Here is a 16,928-nt window from a genome sequence, read left to right on the forward strand (position 1 = left end):
CTACATCAGAAAAACAGGTGGTGGTTTGCAATGCTTAAAAGGTGAGGCTAGAAAGTCAAGAGTCATATAAATGATTCCTAATAATATTAAAAGGATAGTCTGAATCAAATTAATTACAATCCTTTCCAGTTACTAAAATTGTGGGCCAAATCCTGCAATCCTTTTTCACACAGAACTCTCCTTAAAATTAATGGAAATTTTGCTTGTAAAGGAATGGATTGCAGGATTTGGCCTCACAATTGCAGACAAACAATAATATAAGATTTATATAAAAACATGCTTTAAATGTTATTAGTTAAATATGAAAAAAGCCATGCTGCTTAGATAGATCTATTTTCATTATTTTCCCCCAGTAAAATCATTTCTGCAATTCTTAATTTCTGTAAGTGCTGTCAGAGTCCACCAATGTGTTCCAACAGCAAGAATCTTTCAGAGAGAGAACTTTCCTCCCCGGTGTATGCTGGCATGAATTTATACATTTAACAGGTTAAAACAAAAACATAAGGTGAAACAGAACTCAAAATTAAAAAAAGCAAAACTCAAGCTACACCTAAAGCCAGTTCCTTTATAACCAAGTGTGGTCCTCTCCTCTGAGGTGTCCTGCTCAGCCTGCTCCCTACTAATCTTAGTTCTTCCCTGTTCAGACTATTATTGTGCTATTTTATAGGGCTTTCTGATATAGGTCCTTAGCCCCTGTTTGACTTAAGTTAAAAGCCCTATATTTCATTACCCAAAATCCTCTCCTTGTGGTAGCTTGGACCACCAGAGATTTGAGTAGGAAATTAGCTCCTGATTTCCTTTTTTTTTTTTCATTTTTAAAGTAAATTTTAAAATGTGGACCACAATTCTGCAGCAAGGAGTAGCTTCTCTGGAAAATTTAATGGCTAAGGATCAATGAGATACTACATCCCTGTTGTGAATTTAAAAAAAGAAAGAACAAAGCTGGTATCAGAATGAGGTAATGCCTCCCCAGATGTTGAAGGTACTTGGTTCTTCATTTCCCCCAATCTCAAAACAATGTCTTGTCATGTTTATTGTTTAAGAGTTACTACTTTGTTCTTAATACCAAAAAGGAAATGTATTATCTGTACAACACATCTTTGAGACCCTATGCAATGTCTAGTATTCATTACAGGTGCTTTATATCATCCTGGAATGGGAACATTAATATCTTTCAGAAGCTATTTCTCTAAGAGCTGAAAGATAATTAATAGATTTGAAAACGGTCTGAATGAACTAACAATAGAACATTTGCATAGAGTGGCACTTAGTGTACAATATTTCTTAGACTGAGCAAATATGAATAACAATTGAATTTACTTCCAAATGTAATAAGCACTTTAAATTGGTTATGAATATTTACTGGAATAATGAGATGCCATTGTTCAGGCTACAACTGCACTGTTTCCTCACTGAATACACAGTTGAATTCAAGGCCTCTGTCCTGATTTTCAAAGTCCTCCACTGGACTAGCACTACCCATCAGAGAGACCACTTCAGAATAAGAGGCAAAGAACTTCCAGTGGCAGTAACTATAAAACTATTGGCCAATGTGTGGAGATTTGAGTGCAGAAGAAGGAACTTTCATAGGGTGAGACCAAAACTCAGTTCCAGATGAGATATAAATGCCTACAAGCCTCACTGCATTCAGTACTAAATGCAGAATTCATTTCTCTGACAAACCTTTCCACCAATAGGTTCTTTTATCACACACATTCTAAATAAGCAATTTGCTGCTAGCTGCTGCCTGGATGTGAAAGAAAGGGGAGTGATTATTTCTTCTTAAATACATGGGGGGTACCTAGATACTTTGGGGATGGGCAATCTATACAAATCTAGAAATAATATATTATATAGGTAGACAGATTAGATAAATTCACTAGGGAAGGATTCCTTTCGCCACTAATCCAAGATAGGAAGTAATGACTCAGTTTACTCAGAAAAAAAATCTGAGCCTCACAACGTATTTGCTCTTTAAACCAAAAAGGCCATGACCTGCTCCTGACCAAGGACAAATTCTATGGACCCAATTTGGAAGAGGTAGTCAATTTGTCTGAACACAGCCTTACTCTTGGACGGGTTGAGGGAGAGGGGAGAAATCTGGGATAGGGGGTCCTTTTGAGTTCTATGGCATAACCCTTGAAATGATGTCTCTCCCTCATTTGTCAAGGGTGGAGGTAAACCAGGTAGGAATATACAGAGACAGATGCCCCCCAGGGGAAGGTTGGATAGTGACTGATGATTCTTAGCGGCATTCCTGGAGAAGGAGTCACCTCTGGGTTTATCAGGCCTGGTTTTCTCCCATCTATTCTTAAATAATCTGTTGTCTCTCCTATCATATCTATATAAATTTCTGTAACACCACAACGTAGCTGTTGCTGAAGTTGCTTCATAGCCAATGTAGAGAGCTGATTTCACCCTTCTGTCAGAGATATGTTTGGGTAAGAAGTCCCCTTCAGCAAGGAGGACAGTGTCCTTGACAAGGTTTGACAAGGCTGCATCTGTTTTAGGTAATCCAACCATGAATGTTTTTGACTGGTGGACATTTGAGAATTTTTTTGGCTCTTTTGGTCAGACTCTTTGCCTTTCCTGAGTTTTCCAATTCAGCCTTTGCGACTTTCATAGGGCATGACAACTGGAATGGGAATGTGAGGGTCAGTTTTCGAGCCTGTTGGAAAATATTTACAGATATTTTCTCTCTTTTTGACCTCATCCTTGACTCCTCTTTTTTTTTTTTTTTATCCTTTTTGGCTGAACGCTATGGGAGATACCCAAGAAGGCAATACCCAGATGCCTTAGATTCTGAACGTCTATCCGTTTGGAGGAGGAATGTCTAGATTTAGATGATTTCTTTGATGTATGTCTGCTTTTTGGTCCCTCCCCCCCGCACCTGAGCTCCAGGCAGGAGGAGGGGGAAGTAGATGAGGACTAGCTTCTACATCTATAACTCCTCCTTTGTCCCCTTTTTTCTGCAAGTTGAAGATTGTGAGATGCTGCAGAAGAGGAGACTGTGCAGGAGCTTTTTCTAAAATGGCCACCCCCTGAGGAGCTAAAGCTCCCAGTTCCAAAATGGCCTCTGAAACCCTACTGCAAAGGAAAGTGGTCGGCAATGGCAGGATATTTTTTTTTTCAGTCTGTGGGTGGTTCTTGAGACCCCAGAGAGACAAAGAGGATGCCCTAACTGCAGTACCTGCTCCCTTGAAGGAAGAGGGGTGTCTCTGGCAACACATATAGCCTCTTGGCATTGTGCTTTGGCTGTCAGGGTGGGGGGGGTCTCTAGGGAATTACCTCATGCCAGTTCTGTTGGCTTCAGCTCCTCAAGCCAACACAGTAAACCCACCTGGGGTGTGACACCTGGCAAAGGGTCCTGGTTCATGTCAGTGGCCACAAATTGAACCCTTGTGTCCTGGGTGTTTTTTTTTCCAAATCCTTGTCTTTCTGGGCCATTTGTTTGTTCACAAACACCACTGCGCTGTCTAGTTAAGCAAGAGGAACACTTTTCCCCTTCAGTGCACTCAGCCAAGGCTCTATCCATTCCCTTCCTTTTTTTTTTGCTTTTCAGCCATTACCAGGGGTTAATTTGGGAGGAGAGCTTAGTAAAGTTCTCTCAACTGGCTGGAGCTGAGTAGAGCAAATTTAAATGGCCCTTAAAAAGTTAGTAGCCCAAAAAAGTGGAGAGTTGAGAAAACAGGGCTGGGGGGGGGGGGGCAGGGGATATGGGGGTAAGAAAAATAATCAGGTTATGATCTATAGAGAACCTGACTCTTAGCCTGCTTCACTTTGGAGGCAGAAATAATTTTGGAGGGGGTCTTCAGTAGAAGGAGTTATCTGGAGAATCGGTCCAGCCAATCAAAAAGATCTGACTCTTCCTCTTGTAGTGTAGGGGACTGAAGAACCCATCACTACTGTTATGGACCCACTCCTGAAGTGAGCATGACAACTGAATTTTGGTGATTAAATAAACAGACCTCAAGAAGGGAGGCTGGCTTGATACAGAAGAGCTTGAGAACCCGCAAGAAGGGGAAACCTAGGAAGCAGCAGGGTCTGACATAGGATCAGGTAACAGACAATTAATGCACTCTCTCTCTCTCCATACCGTACTATTGTCGTTGAGATCAGCAAAGACACTTAAAAAGCATCATTATTATAAATTAGAATTGTAGTTGGTTCCATGGCTTTGGAATATACTCCAAACATTGGTCTGAAATAGAGCAGACCTGATTAACTTTGCTCCTCATCTTTTTTTCTAAGGCATTTGAAAACAGGGGAGAATTGTAAGGGGAGTGAAATGTTGGAGAAAGAAGGTGGGCTTAGCTTTTAATTTTCTTGTTTTATGTATGACTGTTTCCAAATATGGAACACTCCTGCAGTTGCAGGGGGATGCATCCAATGATTTAATAGCTCTTTTTCTATCTCTCTATTCTAAGACACAAAGTTCAGACACCTGTGAGTTTGCATTGAGTTACACATAATAAATATCACATTGGTCTAAAAATAGTAAATTACAGCTAGACCAGATCATATTTAAAAAGGTCTCCTGCTGAAGTTCTGTGTCTTTGATGTGCTTCTGTGATAATTACACCAAAATCAGACAGCCATTGGCATAATTATAATGTTAAATTTCACACACCATATAATTTTAATAGCAGTTACTTTCCAGTTTCTGATATCTCTGCCAAAATTAGTTTTATTTCTAAAACTATATGCTATTGACTTTAACCAAAGCCAGCTTCTCCTTTACATTAACTATAGTATTAAATTAATTTATAGAATGTTTTAGGAACTGATCCTACTTATACATTTATCCATTCAACTGTAAAGCACTCATGAAGATACAGAAAATTGGTTCATCTAATTTTCTGAACAGTTTGACTTTTCTTTTCTTAAAGTTTCAAATTATTTTTATTAAAACCATATCAATTCAAAAAAATCTAAAAGTATTTTGTAATCATTTCAAATGCTGTGCAGTCATTACCAAAGAGCGGTATGTGTTGTATTTGGGGAAAAGAACAAATGTCTCATGTGCTGACACTGTATTATTACAAATGGTTTATTTAAAAAATATCGTGTTGATTTCATATTTCACCTAGTGACAGACAATTTGTAACAAAGGGATAAATTTATAGTTGAGAAACATTTGTTTACACCTTTTTTTATAACTATATCTTGATTGGTGGCAATAAGGTATTGAAGATAATGGGAAGTAGTATTTTACATAATTCAAATGTGAAGAAAGGGACTCAACTGAATGAGGCATTAAAAAATTGTCTGAATTTCAAAAGTCCCACAAAACTTCAAGAACTGATGTGTGATGTTTTCGTGATGTTTTCATTTTGGGGTGGAGGCAGACATAATTGTTCTCTCATAGCATGCACAGAAATCTTTTAAACAAAGCAGAATTTTAAAAATAATGTTCAGTAACTGATAGGCTGAACCTCACGTGAGGTGTTATTCCACGTATATTGGCTATGCGTAAATCAGAGGAGTTTTTAATGCTGCATGATTCAAAAGTCTAGAGACCACATAAAATGGCAGTTGGAAAGGAGTTCAAAGGAAGACCAACATTTTCAAACCCAAGACACCTTTAAAAAGGTGCTCAATGCTTTTCAAAATCAGGCCGCTTATTTGGGGACCAATCTTTAGGCACCCATATTTTAAGGCATTGGCTTTAGTCCTAGTTATCTCAGAAATCATCATTAGACATTCTAATTAGTGTACAGTCATTTTGAGTTAGGACTAGAGATTATTTTCTGACCTGTCTGACAATTTAGTTAAATCTGCGAGGTTAGTCAAGACATGCATACCTGATATATAAACACACTTAGAATTATTTTTGTAATAATTCTGAGAGTGTGACATTTGCAAGAGACTTGAAAGAGCTGTTTTCTTGTTCCCAGAATAGCTGCTTTCAAGAACTCTTGACTTGTTAAACTGAAAGTGTTGATCATCAAGATGTTTTGCCTCATTCCTGCTGGGGAAAAAAAATCTTAATTCTTCCATTTTCTTCCAGTAATAATGATCTTATATTTGGATAGTCCTTTTTAACAAGTAGGATTCCAAAGCACTGAGCAAGCAACATAATACAATTGCTTCACTCACTAATGAAATGCATCCCGCTCCCAGCTGTTCAACTGCATACATAAGATACAGCAATTTAGGACTGGAAGGGAAGAATATCATATCCAGTTGAAACTGCAGGGGAAGCTTTTAGATAGGAACTACCCAATATGAAATTTAGCCAGGAAATACACACACAGTACTCTTGCAAAACATACGATGAGATTTTTATTTCAGCAATTTATGTCATATAGTTAAACGTGTCAGTTCATGCTTCACCACAGCTGGACTGTCCACGTGTCACTGTATTAAAAATGGCACGTGGACTTCTCTTGATCAAATAGCAATAAACCCATTGTGTTTTGCAAACCCACAATCCACCCCATTCTTATGACAGACATAGAGTGTTAACATAATATGAATATTTGCAGTGTTTCACAGAGTACTGTTTAACACCTTTATCTTTTGTTACACTATTCCTGTGGCTTTACACACACATACACCCCCCCCCCAATTTTTTTTAAAAGAGGCATGTGAGCAATTTGAAAACATGCTCATGTGCCATAAATCGAGTGAGTGGAGGGGTAAGGGAAGGATTCCTCTCAGGTGCCTTTAACTTTATGAAGCACAAGTTTACAAATCAAATTAGTATTAAAGTAATATAAGGCACTGATAAACTGAGTAAGGAGCTCAGATATGATAATGGACATGCTATCTATGCTTAGATTAGATAGGCTTCATGGATCACCCTAAGTCAGGCACACATGGACTAAGAAAAGCAAAACTGAACAGCTGAAATTGCCAGCAGTCACAAGTTATCACACAGCTCTTTATAAGTAAGCACAGTTATTCTTAAGATGTAAGTATCACAGAGAAAACATATTAAAAACAATAAAAGAACCAACATTCATGCTAATAAGTTTCCCAGAGATCATCCCCCAACTCCAATTTCAGGTTCTGGTAGGAGTCTAACACTTCTAACCCAACAAAGGGTTGTTGTTTTTTTTTCTGTTGATTACAAAGTTCATAAACAGTCTTAGCTCAGAACTAGCATCCCCATGAATAGGTTACTCTTTCCTTTATACCGCTTGGGCCTTTGATGTTGAGAGTATGGAATGGGTAATCAGCAGATAATGGTGCTCTCGTCAGGGCGTAGCTTCCATAGCTTGCTTTTTTAAATAGCCACAGGTATGAAAATTGCATTCACCTTCCCCTAGAGATTCTCCAAGCAAACCACTTGGCACTGTTTCTCCCCAAAACCCATTCTTGTCTGCCACATTGTTCAACATAGTCTTTTGAAGTTCATGACACTTTCAAGGGTTCACATCATATCTCCACAACAGAGAGGTTACATACAACCTCAGCCCACAATAATACATAGTCACTGCATTTAATACAATGGATTCCAAAAATACTTAAACTTAATTCAATAAGGTTTTTCAAGGACAATGCAGGGAATTGTCACAACTGTCACACCTGCTATGTATTCTACCTTTAAAATTCTTAGCTGAGATACAAGGTTACTTCTGAATTTCCAAAGCCTTATTGTAGTTATTATTTATTTGAAAGCAGGTGTCCTATAATAACAATGCAAACTATTGTAATGGTTATAAAATGAATTTTCTTAAATTTCTTTTCCACATGCTACTGTGAAAGATGCATATTAGATGAGTTGCTTGCATATTGTTGGTATATCCTGAAGTTACCATTCTATAAAATATGCAAGGTATCCTTAACATCTATTTAACCACCAACTACATAGTGAAGATCAGATTGTAATATTGCTTGTATTTTTGTGATTTAAGATTATGCTAATCTTTGTGTTACACATTTAAAAACCAAAGAATTCTACATCATTGCATTATTTGGTTGATAATTATTAAATTGTTCACCATGCAAAATATTGATTACATACATGCTATACATGCTTCTTCTTTAAGCCACTATTCAGAGCTTAACAGATTTGCAATCTATTTTCCCTGTAATTTTCATTACAGAAAAAAGCTCATCCTCCACACAGTGATATAAAGAATAACTTGAAGCAAAGTCAGCCTCATGGTTTTGCATCAGCACTGGTCATTTAGGACACTGAACAATCTCCGAGTTTCCTATTTCCTGAGTCAGTGGAGCTCAGGCAAAATGATGAGATGATGTGGTAAATTACCTAAGATAGACTGTTCTGTAGAGTTGGACAACAGTTTTCAGTTTATTCAGTTTATTGAAAAAATCAGTTCCAGCCTTTGCAAAACTATTTGTGAATTTGACACAAATTCTCCAAGCAGTTTTGTCCCGCCCCACACCCAAATTTTTCAGAGTATATTCACAAAATGACGGTATTCACAATAGGCACTGGGGGGATGGGATCAGTGGTGGTGCCACCTCCCTCATATTTTTAAATTCAATGGTTAGGACAGACATTCAGAATAGTCATTAAAGTAGAGGGACTTGAATGTGGCAGTCCCAGCTCCCAGATAAGTGCCCTAACCACCTGTAATCACAAGCACTCTCACTTTTTGCCTATTAAAGTATTTTATAAAGAGGAAGAGCTTCAACAGGAGAGACTGAAAAGACTAGGCCCAGAATACTTCACATTCCACTCGTTAGGATACTCCACCTCAACACGGGATTCAAACCTAGGTCCCTTACATCCCCAGTGAGTGCCATAATCGCTGGGCTAAACGTTATAAGGGGTGTGGGCACCACCTCTGCCTTCTCCCTCCCCATTTTGTGACTCTAGCCCTTTAAAAATGTCCAGAAACAAAATATTTCATGCCAAACAAAACATTTTGCTCAACCAGTTCATCAACATTTTAAGCATTTATTGGTTTCAGTTTAATCTCAACTAATTTTTCCCCCTGAACAACCAATAAATAAAAAAAATCAGTTATTGACCCAGCTGTAATGTTCAGCTAAACACATCACTACTACTGAATAGACCATTAGTTATTTGTACAAAATATTGAAAATATAATGCAATCTACACCATATCAGTAGTTTTAATCACACGATCATCATCCAGGAAGCTAGAGGCATACTTCTCTTGGAAGAAATCCAGCAATCATAGAATTATAAAACTGGAAGGGACCTCAAGAGGTCATCTAGTCCAGACCCCTGCAATCAAGGCAGGACTAAGTATTATCTAGACCATCCCTGACAGGTGTTGGTCTAACCTGCTCTTAAAAATCTCCAATGACGGAGATTCCACAACCTCCCTAGGCAATTTATTCCAGTGCTTAATTTCCTTGACAACTAGGAAGTTTTCCCTAATGTCCAACGCAAACTGCCCTTGCTGCAATTTAAGTCCATTGATTCTTGTCCTATCCTTAGAAGCTAAGGAAAACATTTTTTTCTCCCTCCTCCTTGTAACAACCTTTTCATAGAATCATAGAATAATAGAAGATTAGGGTTGGAAGAGACCTCAGGAGGTAATCTCGTCCCTGCTCAAAGTAGGACCAACCCCAACTAAATCATCCCAGCCAGGGCTTTGTCAAGCCAGGCCTTAAAAACCTCTAAGGATGGAGATTCCACCACCTCCCTTTTATGTACTTGAAAACTGTAATTGTGTCCTCCCTAAATCTTCTCTTCTCCAGACTAAACAAACCCATTTTTTTTTCAATCTTCCCTCATAGTCATATTTTCTGGACCTGTAATAATTTTTGTTTCTTTTCTCTGGACTTTCTCCAATTTGTTCACATCTTTCTTAAAATGTGACACCGAGAACTAGACACAATACTCCAGTTGAGGTGTAATCAGTGTGGAGTAGAGTGGAAGAATTGCTTCTTGTGTCTTGCTTACAACTCCTGCTAATATATCCCAGAATGATGTTCACTTTTCCCGCAACAGCGTTATACTGTTGACTCATATTTAGCTTGTGATCTAGTATGACCTCCAGGTCCCTTTCTGCAGTACTCCTTCCAAGGCAGTCATTTCCCATTTTGTATGTGTGCAACTGATTGGTCTTTCCTAAGTGGAGTACTTTGCATTTGTGCTTATTGAGTTTCATCCTATTTACTTCAGACCATTTCTCCAGTTTGTCCAGATCATTTTGAATTTTAATCCTATCCTCCAAAACACTTACAACCCCTCCCAGCTTGGTATTGACGACAAACTTTATAAGTGTACTCTCTATGCCATTATCTAAATCATTGATGAAGATATTGAACAGAATCGGACCCAGAACTTATCCCTGTGGGACCCACTTGATATGCCCTTCCAGCTTGAATGTGAACTACTGAAAACTACTGTCTGGGAACAGTTTTCCAAAAAGTTATGCATCCACCTTCTGTTATCTCCATCTAGGTTGTATTTTCTTAGTTTGTTTATGAGAAGGTCATGTGAGACAGTATCAGAAGCTAAAGTGAAGTTATATCATATCATCTGCTTTCCCCCTATCCACAAGGCTTGGTACCCTGACAAAGAAAGCTATTAGGTTGCTTTGAAATGATCTGTTCTTGACAAATCCATGCTGACTGTTACTTCTCACCTTATTATGTTTTAGGTGTTTGCAAATTAATTATTTGGTTCATTACCTTTCTGGGTACTGAAGTTAAGCTGACTGGTCTGTCATTCCCTGGTTGTTCTTATTTTTCTTTTTATGGATTGAAACTATCTTCGCACTTTTCCAGTCTTCTGGAATCTCACTCGTCTTCCATGACTTTTGGAAGGTAATCACTAAGGGCTCAGATAACTCCTCAATCAGCTCCTTGAGTATTCTAGGATGTATTTCATCAGGTCCTGGTGTCCTGAAGACATCTAACTTGTCTAAGTAATTTTTAACTTGTTCTTTCCCTATTTTAGCCTCTGATCCTACCTCCTTTTTTACTGGCATTCACTGTGTTATACGTGCAATTATTACTAACCTCTTCTGGAGAAAACTGAAACAAAGAAGTCATTTAACACTTCTGCCATTTCCACATTTTCTATTATTGTTTCCCCCCTTCTCATTGAGTAACAGGCCAACCCTGTCCTTGGTCTTCCTCTTGATTCTAATGTATTTGTAGAATGTTTTCTTGTTACCTTTTATGTTTCTAGCTAGTTTAATCTTGTTTTGTGCCTTGGTCTTTCTAATTTTGCAGATACTTACTTGTGTTGTTTGTTTATATTCATCCTTTGTAATTTGACCTAGTTTCCACTTTTTGCAGGACTCTTTTTTTGAGTTTCAGATTATTGAAGAGCTCCTGGTTAAACCAGTGTGATCTCTTGCTATACTTCCTATCATTCTTATACAGTGGGATAAGTTTCTCTTGTGCCCTTAATAATAATCTCTTTGAAAAAAGTGCCAGTGCTCTAGAACTGTTTTTCCCCTTAGACTTGATTCCCATGGGATCTTACCTACCTACTCCTTGAGTTAGCTGAAGTCTGCCTTCTTGAAATCCATTATCTTTATTGTGTATATACCCTTCTAGGTCAATAGAAGATGTGTATTATCCCATCAACTGTGATGCCAACTATGTACTAGTTGTGCTTATTAACTAGCAATTCTAGTTTTTCCTGCTAATACCCAATACTCCTCGCATCAGTATACAGACATCTAAGATATTGATTTGATTTCTCCCCTATGTTCTCTCATGTAGCCATTATAATAAGTTCAGAGTTAGGACAGATTCACTGTACATACCTTGTTTGCGTACATCCTCTACAGCAACAACCAATTCCTCCTTGAGGTCATGGCTCTCTTTAGCAATCTGTTCTCCTTTTTCCAAAAAGTTTTGGGTAGCTTGCTCTACCGAAGCAGCCAACACATGCGCTTTCTTAGATCGCCCTTTCTTTTTACCAGATGGCCCTTTGTTGCTTGTGTTCACAAGGGTTGTCACCTTTCGGGAGGGAAAAAAAAAGTTTTTAAAAAAAGTTTGCACAGCACTTTAATTAGTTGCCCTAATTAGTATGAAATTAGCTGTCCCATATGGAAGATCATGTGATCTGTATGTGTCAACTTTTTTTTTTGCAATAAAAATAGCCCAACCTTCAGACGTGCCAAGCATGCACAGATTTGATTGGCTTTCATTGAAGCTAAAAGTGGTAGGCACCTACATTCATAAATTTCAAGGCTAGAAGGGACCATTGGGATCATCTAACCTGACCTTCTGTAGAACATAGGCCAGAGAATTTGCCCCAAATAATTCCTAGAGCAAATCTTTTTAGAAAGACATCCAACCGTGATTTAAAAGTTGTCATTGATGGAAAATCCACCACAACCCTTTGGAAAATCGCTCTAATGTTTAATTACCCTGTTAAAAATATATGCCTTACTTCCAGTCTGAATTTGTCCTGCTTCAGCTTCCAGACATTGGATCATTGGATACCTTTCTCTGCTAGATTGAAATGCCCATTATCAAATATTTGTTACCCATGTACTTATAGACTGTGATCAAATCCCCACTTAACCTTCTTTTTGTTAAGCTAAATAGATTGAACTCTTTGGGCAGGTCTTCAGTACCCGGCAGGTCGGCGGGTAGTGATCGATCTATCGGGGACTGATTTATAGCATCTCGTCTAGATACATTGATCCCTGAATGCGCTCCCCGTCGGCTCCGGAACTCCAGTTTGTGAGAGGCAGAAGCGGAGTTGACGTGGGAGTGGCAACGGTTGACTCGCCACCGTCCTCACAGCCAGGTAAGTCGACCTAAGATACGCCATCTTCAGCTACGTTATTTGTGTAGCTGAAGTTGCGTATCTTAGGTCGACCCCCCACCACCAGTGTAGACCAGGGTTTTGAGTCTATTCTTATGAGGCATATTTTCTAATCCTTTAATCATTCTCATGTCTCTTCTTTGAACCTTCTCCAATTTATCAACATTCTTCTTGAATTGTTGACACCAGAACTGGACACAATGCTCTAACAGCAGTTGCACCAGTGCCAAATACAGAGGTAAAATAACCTCTCTAGTCCTATCCAAGATTCCTATGTTTATGTCCCCAAGGATCACATTCATCCTTTTGGCCACAGTGTTGCACTAGGAGCTCATGTTCAGTGGATTAGCCATCATAATCCCCAAATCTTTTTCAGAGTCACTGCTTCTTAGGATAGAGTCCTCCGACTTTTAAATATGGAATACGTTCTTTATTCCTAGGTGTATGCATTTACAACCACTTGTTTTAATTTCTTAAATATGGATTTAGGTGCCTAATATGAGGCTCCCAAGTTTGAAAATGTGGTCCCAAATGTCCAGAAAATTATACTGATAATAAGGAACAGAGATATTTTTACTGCTTATTTCTTGATCCATATCCAGCCCCAGTTGGGAGAGCAAAATGTTATTAACTCTCAAACATTTGAAGAGATAGTGTTAAGAAGCAAAGTACAGAAAGTAACAGTATTAAAGTAATGCCACAATCGAGCAATTAAATATGATGACACAAAAGTTGGTAGCAGTCAAAAAAGCAACACTTTTCTGGGATGACAAATGGTATTACTTTTATTGCGGTTGTGTCTAAATTTTGGGCACTTTCCAGGCACATAGGAAGATGTTGCCCCTGCTGCAAAGACTACACAAGCTAAAAAGCATTATTAGTTTTATTACTTCAATGTACAGGTACTATAGTGGGGCAATAGTTAATGCTGCAGTAATGGTCCCATTTTTGCACTGAAGACATTTTAACTTAAAAATACTGTTCATGCAGTCACATTTTTTTTAAGTATTAGGTCACACTTAGAATTTATTAGACAATTAGAATTTATTGCAAACATGTTAAATAACTTGAGTAAGAATTTTTGGAGATTAAGAGACCAACATTTAGAAAACATTGCACACTGTATCTAATGTGCCTTTCTGCCACTCTGCCTGCCCAAAGAAATCACATTACATCACAAAATGCAAATCATTCAAGTTATATACAACAGGCTAATATACTTTAGGAACTAACATAAGCATGCAGGGCACATCTGTTGATGTGTTCTGTTATCATGTGCTTAAACCCTGAACGAAGAAGCAATGGAATTACTGCTGAGTCAAAATGGCAGGTGGATTTAAATAGCTCTAATCAGGATATAAAAGGTTGTTTGGGTGACCATAAGGGTACGTTTTCACTGCAGGGTTAACCTGGACTGTTATCTGAGAGTTAAACCCTAACCCCTCCCTACCATCCTCACACAAAATCTTTGTACCCAAGTTTGTATCCGCTTTGTACCTGGGCTTACTATGCCAGCTGGGGCTATAAATTAGAACACAGGTTTCTCCAACTCCCTTTGCAGTCTGGACACCCACACACAGATTTGGTGAACTCAGAGCCCATGTTTGTTTGTTTGTTTGTTTGTTTTTATTTTAAGCAGAATTTGAACTTTGAATTTCCATACTTTTAAAAGTTGATTTCACTGTTTATATCATGGTGGTACATCTCTGTAACCTAATTCCAGATTAACAAAGAAACACAATAAATTACTCATAAAAGATTAGTAAGAACAGGTTTCAAAAGCAGTTGGCAGTGAAACTAATTGACCTTATACTTTCAATAAAAAGATATTGCAGAAATTGGCATGGTTAAACTGAGGGCAAAGAATATGAAGCTGGGATTTGAGTTTAATTATACCCTTGACGGGGGATGGATGCGACAAAGCATGTGTGACCAATTGACAGTGCTGGCTAAAGCATTCTGATCTCCAATGTATGGGGCACATGACCACAGAAGTAGAACACATATAGACTAGCACTCACAGAAGAATTAGGTCTGTTGATGCCAAGCTACTTCAGATAATATATACACAGGGAAAAAACATAAATTAACGAAAAGTTGGACAATAAAGAATTGTCATCAGAAAGTTTCTACATAGAGAAGAATCACTAACATGTTGCAGCACTGGCAGCCAAAGACAACGGAGTCCAGCAGTTCAAATAATAAATTACTCTAGTAACATATAGAATTTTTTGTTGGTAGAAAAATTGCATAACTCCTATGAATGGGCAGAGACAGAGGACGCCTAACTTTTTCCTGTTCCCAAAACATTCAGTTTTCCATTAAAAAGAAAAAACAAACGTAACCTTGTTGATTGGTATAGTGCACCATTCTGCACATCCCACCAAGATAAAGAAACAACTAAACAAAAATTAAGTAACCAAAAATTAAATAATCAAAATCACCTCCACAAAAATTCAATATACTGACTTTTGTTAAACCTTAATGGAAATGGTCCGTTATTGTGGCTATAATAGCATAATATTAAGTTTTCATTAATTATTTAAAAGGAAATTATTAATTTTCAAAATATTTACCCATCCTTAGAGAACTGATATCAAGGAACTTCACTAAAATAATACACATGTTGGGTACTTTTATTTCAAATTTTCCCCAACCACTGCAATGCTAATATGTGATGATACTGAGGGCAGAACTAGGTTATAAATTTTCCAACAAAAGAGTTTAATCAGAAAACGTAGTTCTATAGAACTCAAAATGCTTTGCAGAAACATCATGGGTTCGATGAGCTTTTTGTGAATGAAAGGGAGGTTTCTGTGGGAAACCTGCCACCTCTTATGTCTTATGAAAGGAGACTCAGGGAGCTTGGCTTGTTTAGCCTAACTAAAAGAAGGCTGAGGGGAGATATGATTGCTCTCTATAAATATATCAGAGGGATAAATACCAGAGAGGGAGAGGAATTATTTAAACTCAGTACCAATGTGGACACAAGAACAAATGGATATAAACTGGCCACTAGGAAATTTAGATTAGAAATTAGACGAAGGTTTCTAACCATCAGAGGAGTGAAGTTTTGGAATAGCCTTCCGAGGGAAGTAGTGGGGGCAAAAGATCTATCTTGCTTTAAGATTAAACTCGATAAGTTTATGGAGGAGATGGTATGATGGGATAACATGGTTTTGGTAATTAAATATTCATGGTAAATAGGCCCAATGGCCTGTGATGGGTTTTAGATGGGGTAAGATCCAAGTTACCTGGGAAAGAATTTTCTGGGAAAGAATTTTCTGTAGTATCTGGCTGATGAATCTTGCCCATATGCTCAGGGTTTAGCTGATCGCCATATTTGGGGTCGGGAAGGAATTTTCCTCCAGGGCAAATTGGAAGAGGCCCTGGAGGTTTTTCGCCTTCCTCTGTAGCATGGGGCACGGGTCACTTGCTGGAGGATTCTCTGCTCCTTGAGGTCTTTAAACTACAATTTGAGGACTTCAATAGCACAGATATAGGTGTGAGGTTTTTTTTTTTGTAGGAGTGGTGGGTGAAATTCTGTGGCCTGCGTTGTGCAGGAGGTCAGACTAGATGATCATAATGGTCCCTTCTGACCTAAATATCTATGAATCTATGAAACCTCTTCAGGATCCTCAGCTCCACAGTAGCCAGATGTATCAGGGCTTCCAGACTCCTGGTCATGGATCCGGGAACCTGAAAGCCCAGGAGCCCCAGCTTTACCCAGGTCTCAGCTTCTGGCTCCATAAGCTTCAAGTTTCCAAGCCAAGTACAAAATATATCAGAAGGACAGAACAGGACATGCTGGTGGGGGAGTGGCACTATTTGTGAAAGAAAGCATAGAATCAAATGAAGTAAAAAACTTAAATGACCCAAACTCTTTCAAAGAATCTCTTTGTACAGTAATTCCATGCTTTAATAATAGGGATGTATTACTGACCACCTGACCAGGATGGTGATAGTGACTGTGAAATGTTCAGGGAGATTAGAGAGGCTATAAAAATAAACTCAATAAAAATGGGGAATTTCAGCTATCCCCATATTGACTGGGTACACGTCATCTCAGGACGGAATGCTAAGATCAAGTTTCTTGACACCTTAAATTACTGTTTCTTGGAGCAGCTAGTCCGGGAACAAACAAGAGGAGAGGCAATTCTTGGTTTAGTCTTAAGTGGAGCACAGGATCTGGTCTAAGAAGTGTATATATCTGGACTGCTTGGTAATAGTGTAATTAAATT

At 38.3% G+C, this 16,928-nt stretch overlaps 1 protein-coding gene across 4 annotated transcripts in view; it reads right to left on the reverse strand.

The window, feature by feature from the left end:
- CTNNA2 (catenin alpha 2) overlaps window positions 1-16,928 on the reverse strand; it is a 715,434-nt gene that overhangs the window by 623,583 nt on the left and 74,923 nt on the right. For all 4 annotated transcript variants that reach the window (XM_077814694.1, XM_077814693.1, XM_077814692.1 and 1 more), the window contains exon 2: window positions 11,675-11,870. In XM_077814694.1, the coding sequence (XP_077670820.1) occupies window positions 11,675-11,870 (196 nt within the window). The remainder of the gene's footprint in view (window positions 1-11,674; window positions 11,871-16,928) is intronic.

Source organism: Eretmochelys imbricata, chromosome 4 (assembly GCF_965152235.1).
Source record: "Eretmochelys imbricata isolate rEreImb1 chromosome 4, rEreImb1.hap1, whole genome shotgun sequence".
Classification (NCBI taxonomy): Eukaryota; Metazoa; Chordata; order Testudines; family Cheloniidae; genus Eretmochelys; species Eretmochelys imbricata.